This window comes from Tachypleus tridentatus, chromosome 3 (assembly GCF_004210375.1).
Source record: "Tachypleus tridentatus isolate NWPU-2018 chromosome 3, ASM421037v1, whole genome shotgun sequence".
Taxonomy (NCBI): Eukaryota; Metazoa; Arthropoda; class Merostomata; order Xiphosura; family Limulidae; genus Tachypleus; species Tachypleus tridentatus.
Window position 1 is genome coordinate 11,917,790 of NC_134827.1, and position 21,810 is coordinate 11,939,599.

Sequence of the window (21,810 nt, forward strand, 5' to 3'; positions counted from 1 at the left end):
TCCTAGCTAAAATTCCCCTAATATGCCCTATAGTAGTAAAACAATCGAATGTCCGATATGGTCTACGACTGTTAGAAAATGAGTACATTGTTTACAGTTCCCTCAGGGTTGAAACTTGCTCAGTGCCCTTGAAGTCAATCAAGTTTCAACTGAATAAAACGGAAAGTCTTCTCAGTGCGTACAGGTAGCTTATCAAAACAACGGGAGCTGAAGCATTATGAGGTTTATGTTTGTGAAGAGTTGGTTGTAGTGTGATAAACCATGGAAGGTCTGCTGGTAAGTTTATTATACATCTAATGCAGGTTTGGAGATCTTTCGTGATTATCTGTAAAAGGTATAGACTTAAAGTAAGTAAGTAATATTATTAATATTGATAGGTAGTAGTAAATAAAGTATAATTTGTGGAACCGCATTAATCGTTATTAGTGTTGTATCAACATATCGAAAAGTATCTCACTTACGCCAGAAACTTGTGGACAACTACACTACACTTCCGATATTCTTTATCACAATAAACCTTTTGAAGAAGCACTTACGATAATCCCAACCTAAAAGTAAATTACTTTGGTGGTGATTGTTTATCATATTCTTAAACATTAAAAAAATCATTGGTGGCGACGATAAAGTGTTTTTTTTTTCTCTGTTTTCAATGAGAGCATGAACACTGGGAAAACTATTTTTTGGTGTTAAGGTCTTGGACTATGTTTTATTTGTACATTTTATCTTAAATCAGAATGCTAAAGAGTCGTCAACACGTGTTTTGAAAACAAAAAATAAAAGTTAATTGGAACCCTTGAATTTCACTTTTTACAATTTTTTTTGTGTGTGTGCAAATCTACCTACAAGGGGAAAGAGAAGTATTCTACGGACAACTGTCACTAAGGTTGAACTAATAATGACAGTGTATAGGGTGTGCCACTGTTTCATCGCCAACCTGCAATTTTTTTGTTATTTCTGCCTGACTGAATAGCGAAAACGCATATATGCAGCAATAGGCTACAAATCACCACCCATCTGATCCACAACCTAAGCAAAACTCACTCTTTTAAGTCAGGTTCGACACTATTTAAAGGAACACTATTATGATAACTCTGTCCAATAAACGTTTATTTATTTATAATTAGTATTTAAAATAAGTTGAAGTAGTGTTACAAAAACCGATATTTTTGGGCCATGGGTGTCTAACAAGAGTCCCAGTAAAATCTGCTGTTCTACTAAAGTAGTACACAAATTTACTCTAGTTGCCTTCCCTTTAGTATATCACTTCAAATTAAGGACGACTAGTGCAGAGAGCTCTCGAGTACTCTCTCGCGAAATTCAACAAACCAAGAATCGATTTAAAGTAAACAAGGTGGAAACAGCATACACATTGTATTTTGTCTTAATACTGAAACTAAAGACTTCTAGTTTCATTTAAACTATACGTGCAATAGCTGACATGGTAGGTAAACTACTTCCGAACGCATAAATCGTTTAACGCGTTCATTTAAAACTTAAACTGGAAGTGAAGAAAAACTTGTAAATGATTTTAAGTTTTGAGCTTTTAAATAAAAGGAAAACATATTTCGAGGTGTTGAATCTTTGTTAATTTAGAAAGTATAACATCAATTGCTGTGGGAACACTGGTTTTATTACCAAAAACTACATTATCGAGCCTCCTTGAATTATGCTACTTTTCCTAGTTTTTTCTTTTAATAAAAAGGTAATTTTGTTTATGGAATTAATTACAAATATGGTCGTTTAATAAGCTCAAATACGTTAAAGTAAATATTTTCATAAAAATAAACCACAGATACGTTACTTAAGTATTGATGTTATTCTAATTAATATAAGTGTATTGATAACTATTCATTTTTTTAAAAATTAAATAAGAATATCGGAAGTTTGAACTGATTTGTTTACTTCAGATGTTGCGGAGAAGATAACATTTCAATGTTTCGATCCCGCGAGAACTATTAATGGGAAGTTTGTGAATTTTTAACTTCATAGGCTTATGCGTCTTCGAAAATTTTAACAGTGACTTCTGATAACATGATAAAACTTCTTCTTGGGTGTATAACCTTGGAAAATCAGGTTTTTCTGGATTGTTCCTAGAGGTAATATTTCACTAGGAATGTGGCTCCCTCTTTCGTGTTTTTAAAATACTACGTTTATTTGACAATACTATTTCAGAATCATATTACTTCGGTTGTTGTGCATTTTTTAACTCCGAAGAGAAAGAATTTCAAAAACCATTAAACACACTCGCGAAAATGTACGTCTAGGAATAAATATCGTAATATCTATATCTTGTTATAAATACAAATAATACACAAGTGAATGCTCCCAAGGAAACACACAATCCCAGTCGACCAAGATAGTTGACGGGAATGCACGTGTTAAGATACATGTTTTTCCACTTTGTGCTAGGTCAGGATTAAAAACAAAAACATGTTTACCTTTCTTGGAAGTAAGGAAGGAAAATACTCGAAGGTTACTGACGCGTTTGATTTACCGTCACAAGTTTTAATCTGTCACGTACCATAAAGCTTTTTCGCAAGTCTGAATGAGCTTTCCCGTCATTACTACAGAACGTGACTTATGTTAACGTGCTTACCTTATTAGGCTCTTATTCCGTCACATTACATAAACTCTTAAGTATAGTCATCTAGGTAAGTGTATCCCTTTCGTACATGCGTCTTTGTTCCCTTGTCGCAAGACATACATATTATCGCAGAAAACTAACTACTCGAGAAAACTTTTCGGCATTGTGAATATTAGGCTAAATACAGATGAGCTAACCACTCGTGGATTATTACTAATTTATCCAGCCAGAAATGTGAAAGAAGAGTCCATTGTTAAAATGTTAACACTTGAAAACAGACTCTGGCAGAGAACAAGCGTGATTAGAACGGTACAGTAATATATTTTTATGTTCAGTAATTCGCTACTCTTATCTTCTGAAGAATAAGTTGGAACAAGATACGCTTTAATACAGTTAACAAGTCGGTGTATATCAGCGTTTCAGCCATTAGCTTGAATATTTATAACGGGAATGTGTTATTTTTACTTTGCGCCACTTATCATTTTGTATATTATCCACAGCTATAAGCATATTAATTATAATATGGTTCTACAACTTTTATTTTAGTTCCGTTACGCTGTCATTTTGATGATTTTGCTGTTTTTATTAGCTTACGACCCTCCATTTGGCCCGGCATGGCCTAGCGCGTAAGGCGTGCGACTCGTAATCCGAGGGTCGCGGGTTCGCGCCCGCGTCGCGCTAAACATGCTCGCCCTCCCAGCCGTGGGGGTGTATAATGTGACGGTCAATCCCACTATTCGTTGGTAAAAGAGTAGCCCAAGAGTTGGCGGTGGGTGGTGATGACTAGCTGCCTTCCCTCTAGTCTTACACTGCTAAATTAGGGACGGCTAGCACAGATAGCCCTCGAGTAGCTTTGTGCGAAATTCCAAAACAAACAAACAAACAAACGACCCTCCATTAGTGCCACAACATCAGCAATCTCTGAATCAACTGATTTCTTTAGGTAATTAAATCACTAGCTACAAAAACCCTTGAAGATGTTACGGATGACTGACTTAGAGTTGTGTAAAAGCGTTGATTAAATGGAGTCATCTCGCTATTTTTGTGATTAAACAAATAAAAAAATACACTAATTTAGTTATACATTTAAAAGGGGACATATTAAGGTTGAACAACTATCTTGTAAAACGGTAAAAAAAGTAATTTATTATCTCATGATGGGAGAATACTAATGAGGACAAAGAAGTGATTAGTGAAATATATATCATGATACAAGTACAGCTTGAACAGTAATATTAAAACGAATTCGAATATGCAAATTAGCAAGTCACATGGTGAACACAACTGACAAACTCTCGGAGCAATATATATATATATTGGAACTACATTTTGAAATTATCTGGCGCTACATAGATTGTGCAATGCCACCAAAGATTGATCGCTTTAAGGAAAGGTATAATAACTATCTCTGACATTTCTTTCTTAATGTTAATAAAGATAATAAATAAACGAATAAGAACCATTCAGAAAGAGACTTGTAATAAAGTTGTACCACGGACCTGGTAAGAAAAATGTTGCGTCTTGTAACAGGTGAGGACCCAAAATACAACAGTCAAAACAGACAAAAAACGACCTAGTGTCCTAGGCAACGGTGCGCAACGTAACTATAAAGGCTCTTCCTCGGGGAAAGTGACCCATGTCGGGTGTGCATAGGCTGCTTCCATGACATATCAGTTCAACCTTCGCACATCACAAACAGTTGGAGAAATAAACAATTATTCATGCTATTCCATTTGAAGACTTACCAGTCATATCGCTTGTAAATTTCTTTGTAAGCGGTCATTTGAAAAAGAAAGCTTGAATATCGTCGTTCTATTATGTTCTATGGATTACGAAAAGCAGCAGTTGGGAGAAAGGTACTTCGGATGTGACAGTCTTACGAGAAACTTTGCAATGGAAACCACGCTGCAGTGCTATTCTCAGGATGTACGGTCGTCAGCCAGAACATGACATTGACTGTAATGAGACTTCAAAACTGTTTTAATTCAAATTCTTCTTATATATATAGCTACATTCAGATAATGTTTATAAACGTTCGTGTCGGTATTCTGAATGATTTTATGACATTCTCGTGGCCTATGCGAGGTCATCCCTTAACTAATGTACAATTTTAAGTTCAGAAAAACAGAAAAGATTTCAAACTCTTTTTAATGTTATTTAAACAATAATGTATGTTCCATTATTATTAATTGCTTTCTGCCAATGGTTTATAAGCTTCTGAATGTCACTTCTATAAACTTCTTGGGGTTTGGAGGAAAGAATATAGAGAGGGTAGTTTTGACATCTTCATGTGTTCCAAGCATTTTTACATCAAGATAGTTATGCAAGCTTCGGAATAGATGATAATCAGATGGGGAAAAGATTTGTAGAATAAAGAAGATGTGTATGTTTTTCCCAGTCTAGCTCTTTAGCCTTTGCAGATATGATCCCTGCTGTATGGGACCGTGCATTATCCTGGTGTAACATAACATCTTTAAGACTAATCAAAGCAGGCCTCTTTATTTCAGTGCAACATTCAAGCGCTCTAACTGTTGACAATAAAAGTTTGATGTAATCGTTACGTTAAGTGGCAGCAACCCAAAGTGGATGTGATCCAACACTATCCCATTAAACGCTTAACAAGACTTTCCTAGGGCGAGCATGTTTGGTGTGACAGGGATTCTAGCCCATGAACCTTAGATTACGAGTCGAGTGCCTTAACTACCTGGCCATGCTGAGCCAGGGAAACAGTCAGAAAATAAACAATAAAACCTTACTCACACATCCAGTGTTGGCTTAAAAACACGGTGGGTAATACAAACATCAGTTTTTATGCCCCACTGTCCCCATTTAGGGGCGGACGTTACGTAGTGTACATAATTAAATTAGAAATAAAATACGATCTACTATGGGTATCGTAACATCGTCTCTTGTGAATATAGATCGTCTTAAATTGCAATTGCGTCAGTTTCTTCCATTCATCAACTTTGGTCGAAGTAAGATAATTCAGATTTACTCTTTGAAACATTTGCCATCTTCTTTGTTTGTAGATCTTATCTGATTACCCTAGAATAAATCGGTATATCTGAAAATATCACAGAAGTTTTGATCATCTGTGTGATAATCTTGATACGCAGCTCCAGGAAGAGATCATCTTCCGGTGTTGGCTAATATTCGAAATAATTTAGGGTTCTGTTTGGAGAAGACTATATGTAGTTCTTATGACAATGCAAGTATACAAGTGTCTTAGGCAATACTGAGGCAAAGAATGTCAGATTTATTTGTACGAAAATTCATAAGACTGGATAACATGTACCTGTAACTTTTAGCTATATTTTATTGACAGAACAGCTTTTTAGTAGAACTATGGATATTAAGCTGTGTGTTCTGCTTCATAAAAGTGGCAGTCAATCCCTTGGTGGTAAGGTATTCAAAATTATAGACGATAGCTTTAGCAGTTTTTTTTTAAGTAGCAAATATAAATACTGACAAAACAAAGAGTGAACAATACTGCCATGTTACAGTGTTACTGGTCTTAAAGTGTGATGAAATGACGTTAGTTATACAAAAATACGTACTTTTATGTACATTTATACGTACATGTAATTATATGTAGATGTAGACAAGTGTGGTGAAAACACGTATAAACTCCTACTGTTAACAGTTGGTTTTATTTATATGTTGTGACTAGTCAAAGTAAACGAAGAAATAAGGATGTAATATTAGAAACGAATAAGTTATAAGAATGTTTACGTATTTTAGTATATTTGACAGGTATTGGTTCTGTTACCGTTGGAGCTGGTCTTTACATACCCTCCCGTGCACAGATCTGCGTTTTATGATAGTGACAGTTCTTACGGAAAACCAAGGGAATCGGCTCCTGCCAATAATCGTTATTCTTTGGAGTCCACAGGTGGTCACGACGGGTCAAGTTTCGTATTTCCTGATGATTCAGTTTTAGCGCCACCTGTTGATAATTCTGGGATTCCTCTTTGTGCACGAACGACTAATAGTACGTTTTGTGAGAATATAGAAGATTATCCACAGTAGGTATTTACTCATTTAGTGACACTTATGTTAATTTATAATATCTTTAGACATATTTTAAAATTTCAAACAAGGTTCATAAACGGTAATAGCTCGTCCAAATAGAAAAAAAAAATGTTAAAACTATGCCTATTTATTTAATTGTTGTATAGTGGTGTCAGCTACAACTTAAAAAAAAAAAAAACTTTTGAAACTTAGGCGGGCCTGGCATGGCTAAGCGCGTAAGGCGTGCGACTCGTAATCCGAGGGTCGCGGGTTTGCGCCCGCGTAGCGCTAAACATGCTCGCCCTCCCAGCCGTGGGGGCGTATAATGTGACGGTCAATCCCACTATTCGTTGGTAAAAGAGTAGCCCAAGAGTTGGCGGTGGGTGGTGATGACTAGCTGCCTTCCCTCTAGTCTTACACTGCTAAATTAGGGACGGCTAGCACAGATAGCCCTCGAGTCGCTTTGTGCGAAATTCAAAAAAAAAAAACAAAACAAAACTTTTGTTTTATTTATTTATTTTATTTATTCTATAAATAAATAACTACGTATTTATCTCGGATTATTATTTAATTTCTTAAACACATAATTTTCTTAGAAAATTATATTAATGCCACAAACATAGTTTAATTGGCAAGGCTCAATAAAAGTGAAATAACGATCCATACGTTATATATTAGAAGGGGACATCTATATATTGCTGCTAGGAAATGGAAACATGCATAACAGGAAAACAGTAGAAATAATTATGTTTAAATACACTGGAAATTCTTAGAAACATTTCAAATAACACTAATAATATAAAGTTTGTTTATATAATTTTTTCCGTGCTTTCTTTTTTTACTTCTACACGCTATGTATTCAATTTTTCTAAACAAATCAAGAATAAAACATTTTTTATTTAATGTACGTGGAATATCGCAGTATTTAGATTGTCCTGATGTTATATAGACATGCAAAGTTATATATAACTGTTTTATTTGTACCGTTAGAGTTGTTATAGCTTTATGTATCATTTGTTTGTAGTTTAAGAACAAAAATACATAATGGTCCGTTTGTACTCTCGTCTCTACAGGTATAGAATCACGGTTTCTAGCGTTGTAAGTCCGAAGACTTAGCGCTATGCCACTGGGGGAGGCATTACTTATACTAGAGTAATTATTTATAATATGTATGGATGGAATGAAACAGAACATATTGGTTTACTGAGAAACTCAATGCCTGATATCATATTATCGAAAGAGCATAACAGTTGTGTATATTTTACTTAACTAGTAAGAAAAAGATAATTATTTTAACCTGTCTCGACATACGTGGCTAAATATAAGTTAAAAGTACATATATAAGAAAAATGAAACAAACTTGCTATCTTTGCATTACGTGTATGAATGAGGCCATATATAAATTATTACTATTATTATTATTATTATATCTCAATGCAAAAAAAAAAAAAAAATAAAATGAATTTACACACACGGGGCCACAGATAAGTTTCTATAAACGTTTTCTAATTTTATGTATATACATCCGTTAGCATGTTAAAGTTAATGCAAGGAAGAATTTCGAAACATGAAACTAATCAAACGGGTGTCCTTTCATTTCAAATGTTGTTTAGACGGTAGTCTTGTCGTGATAAGGGTTCGAACTCAATCCAAGTATCATAATTCAGAACGAGCCTATCCAATTTGTTATATCATACCTGCTTGTTTATTTATTTGTATCATGTTCGTGCTTATCGTTAGTCGATCTGACGATCGTAAAATAGTGTTTGTGAAATGTCTGGTCACAAAATACGTGGTTCGAAGAAATTGGAAGCAAAGGTAAAGGAGAATATATCAGTTTAATTACACCTATCATATTTCGTGCTTGTGAGGCTTTCCGTCCAATACTAGGGATTATCAGATTAAACGGACATATCAGTGACAAAAGTAAGAATACAATTAGTTCTTTATTTACCCACCAAGCAGAAGATATTCTGGGATGTGGTCAAACTGGTGGCCATTACAACTGACACATTTCTGCAAACTGTTCTTCACACTTCTGCGTACTTTTCTACATGATTATTTATTTTTAACAATCTCACTGAATAAAATTACGACTGTATACCTACTTTTGTCACAACCTCTATAGTTCATCAAGTTTGTTTAACACAAACTGTCATGTGTACGAGTATACAAATAGGCTGTTATTGTTGTTTAATGGCCATTTTCCGGACAATTACGTCCTTTAGTTGTGGATATGTTTGAGGCTTCCTACGGTACGCGTATGTATTATATTTAATACCTAACAATCAGTTAGTACCGTAAGACGTGTTTCAACTGATTACCAGTATGCGCAACTTTACTATCCTTCACGTAAGCTGTGGTGTGTGTGTGTGTGTGTGTGTGTGTGTGTATACATACACATACACTAGTTGTTGTAGCATACGAATTATATTATTTGTGAGCATTTTTAGGGTATCACCACCGTATGTGTAGGTTTTTCACTCTATCTGCTGACAATGTTTTAAAACAACAAAAAAGGTTTAATAAAATACTAACTTGTGAGATCACACCACACTGTCATCTTAGCATCATGAATATGTGTGTGTGTAGGAAATGTTACACGTGCATCAGTTTTTGAATAGATAATGCATCTGTGCGTGTTGAGACTTCAGAATGGTAGTCAACGATTTTCTATCTTGTCAAGAACTCTAATGAAAAATCAACATATCTGGTTAAATTTATTTCTTACAGTGTTTGAACAGAATTCAGTTTGTAAGAAAATATCTACAAAGTTAACCCAAGAGCCTCACGAACAGCTGATGTTGGCAAATCAGGACACCGGGCGACATAGCGTGCATTTGGGTTCACTTGAGCTGAGTTGTTCTGCAGTGCATTTCTGACCAATAATTTCAGCAAGTGTCGGTGGTCTGCCTGTATCAATACTTCACCAACATCAATAAGTTTCCTCCACAAAAAAAGTATGTAAAACTACACTGACAAACACCACACCAACATTATTTATAAAATACAATGTGATAACTGCCACGACTTCTATATTGGAGAAACAAGTAGAAAATGGAAACCAGATTCAAAGAACATAAAAGTCACCTTCACACGTTTTCGAACACTGCAAGTCAAATAAACACAACATAACCATAGAAAACACTCAAAACTTGCGCATGGTACCATTGGAACACGGTCCTGTACAGATGTTTTGGGCAATGTTTTCTGAGAACTGCCTCGACAACCCATGTAATAACATTTCACCAGTTAACCTTCCTCCACATTTGTGAGTCTCATATTAAATAAATCAGTTATATAGCGATCGACAGACCAATTCACATCCATGAAAAATGTGCAAAGGAAGTTACAAAGACGCCCCTGGTAATAGTAACATGTGATAACTGTGGTATTTGCATTCGCATAGTATTCTTAATATTCATCTGAATTTCATCTTCCTGTACCATACCATATGTGAGATATGACACGCTGAGTTTTAAATTATCTTTATAATCACCATTTACTTAGCTTACAATTTAGCCGTATATTAATTCCTCAAAGACAAATGTCTTTTATGAATGTATTTATACATAAAGCATATCTTACATACATGTATGTACATTTACAAAATTACAAAAGCATTTTATTTTCATATATATAATAATGTTTAATAAAACTGAAATGTTTTTAAATATGTTCATGTTTATTAACGAGAAGTTTGTTTTTAAAACTAAATAAATATCTGAACTATCAAATCTTTTACAGGGTTTACATTGGAGGATTAAAGCACATGTTCATTTGGAAAATTTTGTATTTGTATTTTGTATTCTCGAGAAGGCTGATATGGGTGTTAAAACTTTAATTAAAATACAGAACAATGTTGTTTTCTACTTTATTTTAATAAAAGTCTGAATACCCATACACGTCGTCTTGAGAATACATTTTTACTCAAGTTGGTTTCTCGTCATCACGTATTTGGATTTTGTTTAGGAATGTTTAAGATGGTTTATCTTGAATAGCGAGAAAGAGATTGACCATTGGTGCAAAATAAGCCCCTCAATAAATAAAATTACTCGAGACTAAGGTAAGTTTATAATAATTTCATAAAACTAAGTAGATATTAATTAAAGAAGAATGCATGTGTTGGGGCACCTCGGAATTATATGTACGTAAAAAATTATGTTATATTTCTGTTAAAAAACTTCGTCATGTGACATAAGATTTTCTGTATTTTTATTTATACACTATTTATTCAATACCCAAATTAATTTTATTTGTAATGCGTTTAAAAATTGCGCTAAGAATAGAATTTCTGAAGAGTATAAACTTGCTGTTTAGTTACTATTGAGTTTAAGTCTACGACACCTAAAGACGCGAAAAGACAATGGTAGAAATGAAAGTATTTTGTGAGGTAAAAGATATTTCGTGTAACATATTCAATATTAACAAAAGTATCTGGTAATGTCGGGCTTTGAAACTAATGCTATTTATAGGGATGTTGGTCGCCCTAGCCCCTATTTTCAGCCACAACATACATACTGCTCTTTCGCTGAAAAAATATCCATGTTACATTTGATCACTTTTGGTTGGCGGCGGTTCACATATTTTAGTAAATACTTCCTCGCTCATTTGAGCTTTTATTCCTTCAGTGCAGGTTTAGGTTGCAAAGCTAGAGACATTTTTTATTCATTTATTTATGTTTTACCTATTCACACTTGATCCTTTATGGCTGAACTAATTTCTTCTATCAAATGTAATGTTAATTACTTTAGCTTGCTCTTCAAAATCGCTTCGAAAGGGGCCCCGACCTGGCCAAGCGTGTTAAGGCGTGCGACTCGTAATCTGAGGGTCGCGGGTTCGCATCCCCATCGCGCCAAACATGCTCGCCCTTTCAGCCGTGGGGGCGTTATAATGTTACGGTCAATCCCATTCTTCGTTGGTAAAAAAGAGTAGCCCAAGAGTTGGCGGTGGGTGGTGATGACTAGCTGCCTTCCCTCTAGTCTTACACTGCTAAATTAGGGACGGCTAGCACAGATAGCCCTCGAGTAGCTATGTGCAAAATTCGAAAAAACGGAAAACAAACAAACGCTTCGAAAGCGGACAGGTAGAATAAGGATTCTTCTGGCTATAACTTTGCTGTTTTGTTTTGTTTTTATAATAGAATTCGTGTAAGTTTGTTTCTGTATAATGAAGTTCAAAAATCTAAGATATCAAGTTGAATACTAGCAAAACTGTTAAAACATGTAGGCGTTCCAACATTTCATCATTTTGAATTTCCATCGCATTAAGAAGTTTTGTTCACAACAGAGCTTTAACGGACTGCCAATAATATCTGGTCTTTCTAGTGAGAGATTTCATGTTGAGAAGAAAAGGTTTTACACAAGTGTTCGTGAATTAAAACTGTAGTAATATCTGATCAAGAAGATTGAATATCTTGTGATGCTATCGGAATTACCGTAAAAAATATGGATAGTGACGAGGGAACCCAAATTACGAATTACTGCATTCTAATCATCGTAGGTTTATAATGCTAAAAATTGTGTATCGATCGATACACGCAAGGGGGCACAACGCAAATAGTCTGCTGTGTAACTTTGCGCTTAAAAACAAACTTTAATATTCATTTTATTATCATACTGTCAGTTAGATCAATAAATAAACTTAGATACTTTAATTATTTAGTTGATTAAAGTATCCAATTTTATTTATTGGTCTAACTAACTAAGAGCAAGATAATAAAATGAATATTAAAGTTCTGATCACGGTCGCTTGAAGGGAAAAGTGATTTTTTGAAACAGTTTTGATCAAAACAAGTTAACGACCGTGATCATGTAATTGACGAACACAGTGTTGTGAAACTTAATATTAACCCACTTTCACCATAGGGAGGACAACGTACAAGGGAGGACAAAGTTGTGTGGTATGTTATGATTACATCAGCGGGATGTCTGTGGACTCGCGCCAATAGAAACTGGGTTTCGATACGTGTTGTGGAACGAGCACAGATAACCCATTGTGCAGCTCTGTTCTTAATTCTGTACGAACTAAATGAATAATCGTCACGCTGTTTGATACCTGTGGTATACTAGTTATTTGATATTATTTCTGTTGGTGATAACGGTCACATTTAAACATTGCTACACATTTCACCTTGAAGCTTATACTATTTTTCCAATGGTGCCATTGTAGTAACTTGTCCAAAAGTTTGGAATGTGATTTTGTACGATGGCTTTTATATCCATCAGTTGAACTGGCATACTCGTAATTCATAATATGGTGTCTATCATTGTCTTGAACGAACACGTCCGAACAGCGGAAGTGCTTTTTGAAACTCCTAGTTATGTGTGTATGTATGTATACAAAGGTTCAGATACTTTTTTTTTTTTTACATGATTCAAGTACAAATTGTATATCTTATTTATTTATTTATTTCCACTTAATATTTTACCTGGTATACTAATCAGGCTGACCTATTTGCAAGACAACGCTGTTTTATGTTGTGTTTTTCTTACTGTACTTATCTATCATTTCGAGAAATTCAATTTAAACCCTTTCTAGTTTATTTTTAAAGTTTCTAATTAACAATGAGCTTACATTATAATAAAATAAGGTCATGACGAAAAGACGGTAATATATAGATCAAAGGTACAGGTGAATAATGCTAATTAATTGTAATTAATACAAAATGACGTAGTATGTGTTATAAAAATGCGATATTTAATTTGTCATATGTTTTTGTTCAATTTGGAAGAAAAGCAGTTGTTGTTCCCTGGATCCATATTGAAGGTCATATTTCAAGAAAGCTCCAATGGCTAAATTATAATTAAGAAACCAAAGTAATTCACCAATAAATATACTGCGACAAAAGGATGCTGACGGCTTGAATAGGGTGGGGGACAAATGTTTGCCAATCAGTTGGGGGGTTTCAAGACAGGAAAGTCACTATACATCATAGTACCACAAAATGATGTCAGAGGGGTGGACATGTGTCTATGGGCGAAAAGATCTAAGGTGTGCCTCACTGAGAGGCTGGACGAAAAGGTTACCCATGATGATTTGTTATGTGGCTCGCTCGCGAACCACAGTCGGTTGTGGTTTATTGTCAAGTTGCGTTATACTATATAATTATACCAGTTTTGTTTTTTTTATTTTGTATAGTGCTTAACACAATATTAGTTTCTGCATTATTCTTAAGGTCAACCTTATAGTATCTCTTTAATCATAACAATAAGCAAAGCGTTTCTGAATATATAAATTTAATATTTCATATATTACAGTTTGGCTAAACTGTATAGTGCACTCATAAATATTTGTATATTAGTTTAATTTACATGGAGGGTTTTTCATATTAAAGTAAAACTTTCAAACTCTAGACATCGTATAGATCACGTTACAAAATAATCTAAAAATCTATTTTATTCTCTGTAGTTCTTAAAACGATATAGATTTATGTTATTGTTTGGGTCAAATTTATAGTTTAACTTCACCAATGATAAAGCGTGTTTTAAATACGTAAATTAAACGTATTATGTTTTACAGTTCTATAAACATTCTTTATGGTCCAACTTAATGTATGGTAACGTTGATATTATCTCAAACGGTTTTCTAGAAGTCAATTACTTACTCTACAGCAAACCTAATTACTTGGACACTTTCAGGTTTTCTCTTATAGAAACTAAACCTTTGAAAATGCTTTGTCATAGCAATTTTTATCGTATTTTGCAGGATTAGCGACGCCACGAGAATACAAAGTCATTTTTTTATTGTTTTTCTGAATGACAATAAATCCATCAACAGTAAATGAGATCAAAACAGCTTTGTTTGATTATTTATTTATATTACAAACCTTTTTGCTGGTATACATTTTATCATGTTATACATTCATTGACAGTTTAAGGTTTTATTTTACAAAAAGTGACTTTGCAGAAATTGAAATAGTGAGTAATAATAATAATAATAATATTCGTTTTATAATTTTAATAAAAGTACGAAAGTTAATGTTTGCAAGATTGATATAGAGTTTACATTTTACTTATAATCATGATTCTACGGGCAATACGATTGTATATCAACTAACGACAGCATAATGTTTGAACAAGTAAAAAAATTTTATTTCATTGCATTTGACTATTTGTATAGCTTACCCTAAAGTTCACACATAATATTTTAATCATAATAAAGTCCTGAAAAGAATACACTTTTATATGTAAGCGTAACATTCAAGCTCTGGATATATGTTACTCGTAACTACACAATAATTGAACCTAAACATTATGTGGTCCTGAAACAGATTGTATGGTGTGGTTATACAAGTAAAATCCTCAGACTGTATATAAATATTATAAGTATCACATCAGCTATGTGTAATATAGTGCATTTTGACTTTATAGTTTACACACATGAATGTTCCTACACTAGTTTAACTACGCCGTCATAAAAAATGACTCTTTCTTGTTAATATAAAGCATTCAAATCGTATACACTATCGCGTCTAATAAAAAAAAAATGAGCTGTACGAGTGTATCTGTTTTAATATGACCTACACAGCCATGCTTTCGTTTCTTAGTCAGATATCACCCATACGTTATTAAACTATATAGGAAATAATTTTATTCCAATAAAATAGTGACATTTCTTTTTGTCAAACGATTTTCTTAGCGGATGACTTGTAAAATATATTCAATTAACTCTGTAAACTTTTCAAAAACAGATTTACTATCATAGAAACTAAGTGAAAATTATAATTTTATGTTTTGTCATAAAATCCACAAGATGTTAAAACTTCAATGATTTTATGTAGAATATTCACTTGGAAATATGGCCCACATGGCCAGGTGTTTAGGGTGCTCGACTCGTAATCTGAGAGGTGCGGGTTCGAATTCTCGTCATACGTAACATGCTCGTCCTTTCAGCCGTGAGGGTTTTATGTGATGGTAAATCCCATTATTCGTTGGTAAAAAAGTAGCCCAAGAGTTGGTGGTGTGTGATGATGACTAGCTTCCTTTCCTCTAGTTTTTCACTGCTACATTAGAGATGGTTAGTGCAGATAGCCCCTCCTGTAGCTCTACGCGAAATTCAGAAAACAAACGCTAAGATAGTTAGTAGGGGTGTATTTTGTTGAAAATAACTAGTATCCGATGTTTAACATTAAACTTTATTTTATAGTGGAAATTAATTGGTACAAAATAAACTATAAATGAACGTACAAAATGTCTAAAAAACAACAACATCGGAGCACAGTGTGTTTCTGAGCCAAATGTTATTTTTAAGCACACCGAATTTGGATTTTTAACTGAACTTTCAGTGTGCGTTTGTTTCAGAGCAAAGTCATAGAGAGCCATCTCTTGTGTCCACTGTCGGGAATAGAACACAGGATTGTAACGTTGGAAGTCTGTAGAACTGCCGCTGTCGTTAACTAGGAAAGCAAAATTAAATCTAATAAAGAAATACGATAATGATTTTCCATATTTCCTCACAGGTCATATTTAGAGAATTTGTTCACAATTTCACTCAAAAGGACTAACTGATTAAGAAAATAACTAAAAAAAATGTTTAATCGAATTTTACCCAACTTTTCAATTCTAATTGAGTTTTAAAATATGTTTAACAAGTCGATCATGATGTAACTGTTAGTGTAACGAGCTGTGGCATGAAGGTTCCATGATTCGACAGACTATGTTACTGAATATGTTCTGGAAGTTCAGTTGTGGATACGTAATGAATGTGACTCAAGCCTGATCACATTATTCGATTCAAAGAACTCGGTAAACCCTTGTAACGCCAGTGCTGCTAACTAGCTGTCTTACCTCTGATTAGTAGTTCAGGATTGGGTACAACTGTAACGTATGTGTTCAGCCTACTTGAACATAAAGAGGTTTAGAACGTAACGTATATGGATAATTATGAAATAAATAATGCATTACTGCAATGACATTTTAAATATTGTATAAGATTTAAAACCAATATTATTAATTTTTGTTAAACTAGTAGGTTAATGTATACCATAATTTGATGCATTGTTTGTACAACTTAATTTTTGGTTAACTTCCAACCGTGCGCCTTCTTCGGGAACCTTAAATTGCGCTCAAGCTTTCAATGCGCGTTTCTCTTAATTGTTGCATCGGACCTGTTTAATGACTAGAGCGCCGCATTGTGGATTAGTGTCGTTCGCATCTTATTCTCACAAAAATGTCAAAATTGTCACAGTATTTTGGGGTCTTAGCTGCATTATAACATCGAAAGAAAAATTCCACTGTTCCACTACATTAGCCCAAGAGTTGGTGGCTGAGCTGTCAGTTAAGAGTTTTCTCTTTAACTAGTTCAAAATTAGTGTCGATTAATATAGATATCTCCTGTGTTGCTTGACGCAAATACCAAAACCAATTCACCTCTTACTCATTAGAGCCATTTCACAGCACAAGTGTATTGAAATGCTATGAAGGCAGACTTAACCGCTACAATTCAGTAATGAAATTTTATCTTGAATAAAAAAAAGCTGGATTATGCTCAGGAAGATTCAAGTGGTATTTTAAACTCAAATTAAAAAGTATAAAACTGTAAAATGATACTTTATTTATGGCATCTCGATTTATTTTCATACGAGTTCAAAAATAGGCATTTCATAAATGGTTACATTTTTGTAACCATCAACCATCGTCATGCCAGATAAGATCTAATTATTGTTTGAAATGTAGAATTCCAGAATAATCTCCACATCAAAATGAGTAGTTTCACTTTTTAAACAGCTATTCTTCAATTGTTTTTATCTTCATAAACACTAAATAATTAATTACACAGCCACTAAATGTGTATCAGCTATTGATCACCGCGACCTTTGGAATCTTGCGTACGTCACCTGTTGAAACCTTTCGTAAAATAACTTTCATTACTTAATTTTTCAACCTAGATTGGAATTGACTCCATTAATTGTGCGGCCGACCTCAAAATCCTTGTTAAATTCAGTAAAAAGTCTCAGCTGCTTTCAGTTGTTTCCGTCGCAAGTATATACATTTTGTTTGTAGTTAAGCACAAAGCTACACAATGGGCGATCTGTACTTTTACCACCACGGGTATCGAAATCCGGTTTCTAGTGTTTTAAGTTCGCAGACGTTCCTCTATGCCACTGTTGGGCCGCAAGTATAGAAAGAATATTTTTGAATTTCGCGCAATGCTACACTAGGGCTATCTGTGCTAGTCGTCCCTAATTTAGGAGTGAAAAACTAGAGGGAAGGCAGCTAGTCATCACCACCCACCCCCAACTCTTGGGCTGCTCTTTTATCAGCGAATAGTGGGATTGATCGTTACATTATAACGTTCCCATAGCTGAAAGGGCGAGCACGTTTGGTGTACCGTGGATTTGAACTCGTGACCGTCGGATTACAAGTCGATCGTCTTATCCATCTGGTCATGCCGGGACCAAAAGATTGTACAAAGAGCCAAGAAACGCAGTTCCGTGCCTCGCACCATCAGATGCACCTCAATGAATGACAAAAAACGTGAAAATATTCGAGATTTTGGTAACAAAAAAATTCTTGAATGATTTTATTCCCCAACCAAATAAAATATAGGAATTAATATTAAAAAACAAAACTTTTTTTATTTGTGAAATACTTTTACTTCTGTGATGATTCACCACTGATTGCAATAATAGATTTATTTTCCAGAGAAAGGTGCTTTAGTTGAATAGAAGCTTTTTTTTTTTTTAAATTTAACTCATATTTGTTAAAGTATAATATGTTGTATGATTATTTTCAAGTCTGGAATTTGTAAATAGTCCTTTCTGCCTTAGTTTTTAAGGTTAATGAGGTTTTGAACCCTATGCAGACGCCTTCTGGAATTGTTTTAATATAATGGTATAATATTAATACACATTGAATACACACATTGATAAGTAATACTCTCTAATAAGCAAACTGGAAAATCGTACTACATTATAATTACTACTTGAATGTAAACAAAGTGAAGTATTTGTACTTACATTAAGTATTAATTTCTACATACACATGTAATGAGAATAATACCAGTATTATTAAAATTATAATTGCTTCATTATTTATTGAATTTGCAGTGCAAATTAATCTGTTCGAAATTCGATCTGCTTGGTACGTTCTCAGATTCTCCCCCCCCCCAAGTGTGTGTGTGTGTGTGTGTACATATATATATAGACCCCCCACACACAGTATCTCATGTTATAGTTGAGGAAACCTCAATATCACGAACATAATTCACATTTACTGTATGCTGTTGATAAATAACTGAAATATTTAAAGCAAACTAAAATATCAGTAGGCTTCTTCTTCTTGTAAATCTTCTGTATCAAACTGTTCAACCTCAATTATTTTAAAACTAATCGGTTTTTGTTCTTGATAACGTGGTTACCAATATCGTTCAGTAAGTCTGAATGTTAGCGTATTTAATGTAATGTGGTGTTAGAGCAGCCGTTACAATTTACCCAAGAAACGTTTAACGTGGAAAGTTTAACTTAATAAATACATCTTTTGTTTTTCAGTAGACATATTTCAGAAGCAGTTCGATCACTGCCTGAAGACGTGCTCTATATGTTACTGGAAACATCTGGTGTTGGTATTCAAGGAAGATCCCCTCCTACATTTAAGGATTTCTCCGAGGACCCTATTTGTACTCCTGTTATGCAAACATTTAAGCCAAAAGCAGGAGAAAATAAGGACAAAAAATGGCTTTACATCATCAATGATATCAAAGTTGAACAGTTCGTAACGTCAGAGACGTGTTTGTAAGCTTATTTTATTAGTTACCCAAGAAAGTTTTATATCTAAACATGTACTTAGAAATTATTTCTAAAATTATTTATAAGCATTTTTAACTTCAATAAAATGAATTTAACAGAAAGTAGGTATTTGAGACAACAAATAAATAGTAACTATTTAGTAAACGCTAACAAATTATTGAAAACAAGTGTAAAAATTGAGATTTTTTTGATAAATAGACTCTCCATTATAGGGAGAGTACGTTCATTATTGTACTTAAGATAATTTAAAAATAATTTTAATTAGCAACTACTTCACATTTATGTAAGGTATGTTAACATACATTTGATCTCATAGGGATTTTGTTATTGATATGTTCCATTAGTGCGAGTCTGTACTGTCGATTGGTGAGACAACGGTTAATCTAACGATTTACGACCCAAACAGCAAGATGATAGCTTGATATGGCTTTACTTTAAAAGTTGCACGCAAAAACAAACACATACAAAACGAATCTATAATAGTCTCATAGTAATTTTAATGTAGCCATGTTTGTGACAAAAGATGAGCAATAGATTCACGATGGGGAAAACAAAGTCTAATAATGAAGATATTATAGGTAATCAATTTCATAACATGATTAAGAATTCGCTGAATACGGAACGAGTGTATTCTGAAACGTTCGAACCTTGTAAATAAAATGTCCCATGTTTCAGCCTTCTTCATCTTCATTATTAAAAGACAAGTGAATCGAGGGATTACACTAGCTGTTTCGACGGCGATGTTCCGTCTCTGTGAATGTTCAAATACTACGGAAGCTTTTACATAGAGTATAATTGCTCATAAAATTGAGATGCAATTTTAAAATAATATGACAATATCGTCAAACATAACGACTCAATGTGTAACCTTATTTAGTGGTTGAGCCGAACGGATTCTATCAAATGGTAAGATAGGTTAGGTATTGCTAATATTCTTCAGAAAATGCCACCAATGAATAACAATGATAATAGCTATTACAATGTTGAAATAAACATAGATATTATTAGGCTTACCTTGCTGGTTATCAGTGGAATTATTACTATGTCAGTATTTACAAACCGGTTTCTTTTTATTAACACTGTTTTATTTTCAAACTTCCTTTTTCTTCTTCTAGTGAAGAAGGAAAGTCATGTGATTTTATTGAAGGGAGCTTGCCATTTGGATATCGAAGTCGGTGTCGTCAGAGATATGCTTACAAACGACTTTTAGCGATCCATCCAAAGAAGAAAACGACTTTTTTGGACTCCTTCGCGTTTCCCTCGTGCTGCACGTGTTTTATCAAATTTCCACCAGAGTTTCGCCGCAAAGTACCTATGACTGAAGTTGTATCACCTGGTGGCGAATTAAATTAACCAAATACGTGTGCTGAAGATATATATTATTTGAAGATAACAATGTCTGTGATCAACAATAAAAACCGATTGCTTTAAAAATCTAAAAATATTGTACATGAACAATAATGACAACGCAATAAGCCTTGTTATGATGACTAGCTAAAGATAAATCAATATTTCTTTTACATTTTACTGACTTTTGATTTGAAGTGAAAATAAATGAAGGTTCCTTTAAAGTGGGTAAATCATTTTTTTCCTCTCGGGAAATGGTTCGAACTTGATAATGTGACGTGCGTAGTTTTCTTTCAAAATCATATTAACTGTTATGTATAACACTTAAATAAGTAAGCAGCCCGGCATGGCTATGTGGTTAGAGCGCTTAGCTCGTAATCTGAGAGTTTCGGATTCGAATCCCCATTACACCAAACTTGCTCGCCCTTTCATTCGTGGGGCGTCATAATGTGACAATCAATTGCACTATTTGTGGGTAAAAGAGTAGCCCAAGAGTTGGCGGTGGTTGGTGATGACCTATAGTCTTACACTGCTAAATTAGAGACAACTAACGCAGATAGCCCTTGTTTAACTTTGCGAGAAAATTAAACAAAATAAACAATACTTATATAAGCATATAGTTCGTCAATAACGTGAACAGGGGGTGGCTGGGTGAGTTCATACCCTCCCCCCCTTCTTTCCACTTCTGTGCTCCCAAAATGCTATTCTTTTCTATCACACCTTCCTTTCTGCGAGCTATTATTAAATAAAATGAATTATTTCAGCTTTTAAATTACTGCAGCACAATATATAATAGGTTGAACTATTGTTTTAATTTTTAAAAAAAGCGTTTATAAAATAGGATTATTTGTTTCTTCTTATGGGCTTTTGCCCTGTGTTTAACATAGGCAAATCACATTCTTCATAGTTCCACATAACACCATCCCTCAAAAGAAGTATTGCTTTAAGATGTTTTAAAAGTGTTATCTTTTGTCAACGACCCCATGCGGTTTTAGTGTCCTCAGCACAGTATTCTAGTTAGTTTGATATATTTGATGATAAGAAAAAAGGTTTTAAATGAAACATTTTCTGTTATGCGAATTTCCAAGAACATAAAAGTTTCTTTAGCTCAAAAATGGTT

The 21,810-nt window shown here is 34.0% G+C and overlaps 1 protein-coding gene across 2 annotated transcripts; it reads left to right on the forward strand.

Annotated features, from left to right (window-relative positions):
• Nucleotides 1-121: 121 nt before the first annotated feature.
• Nucleotides 122-20,914, forward strand: LOC143246365 (protein spaetzle 5-like). Of its 2 annotated transcripts, none has more exons than XM_076492945.1 (4): nucleotides 122-276; nucleotides 6,338-6,609; nucleotides 19,086-19,328; nucleotides 20,459-20,914. In XM_076492945.1, the coding sequence occupies exons 1-4, from the start codon at nucleotides 262-264 to the stop codon at nucleotides 20,694-20,696; spliced, it is 768 nt and encodes a 255-aa protein (XP_076349060.1). In that variant the 5' UTR covers nucleotides 122-261; the 3' UTR covers nucleotides 20,697-20,914. The 2 variants fall into 2 exon arrangements, with proteins under 2 accessions (XP_076349060.1, XP_076349059.1); XM_076492944.1 differs by lacking the exon at nucleotides 122-276 and adding an exon at nucleotides 2,743-2,893.
• Nucleotides 20,915-21,810: the final 896 nt, after the last annotated feature.

What these genes read in the sequence shown, in the direction of transcription:
- LOC143246365 (XM_076492944.1), top strand. Translation starts at nt 2,843, where the DNA reads ATGTTAACACTTGAAAACAGACTCTGGCAGAGAACAAGCGTGATTAGA. An exon ending in AATATAGAAGATTATCCACA is followed by an intron (nt 6,610 to 19,085) that starts GTAGGTATTTAC and finishes TTTGTTTTTCAG; the next exon opens with TAGACATATTTCAGAAGCAG. An exon ending in GTAACGTCAGAGACGTGTTT is followed by an intron (nt 19,329 to 20,458) that starts GTAAGCTTATTT and finishes TTCTTCTTCTAG; the next exon opens with TGAAGAAGGAAAGTCATGTG.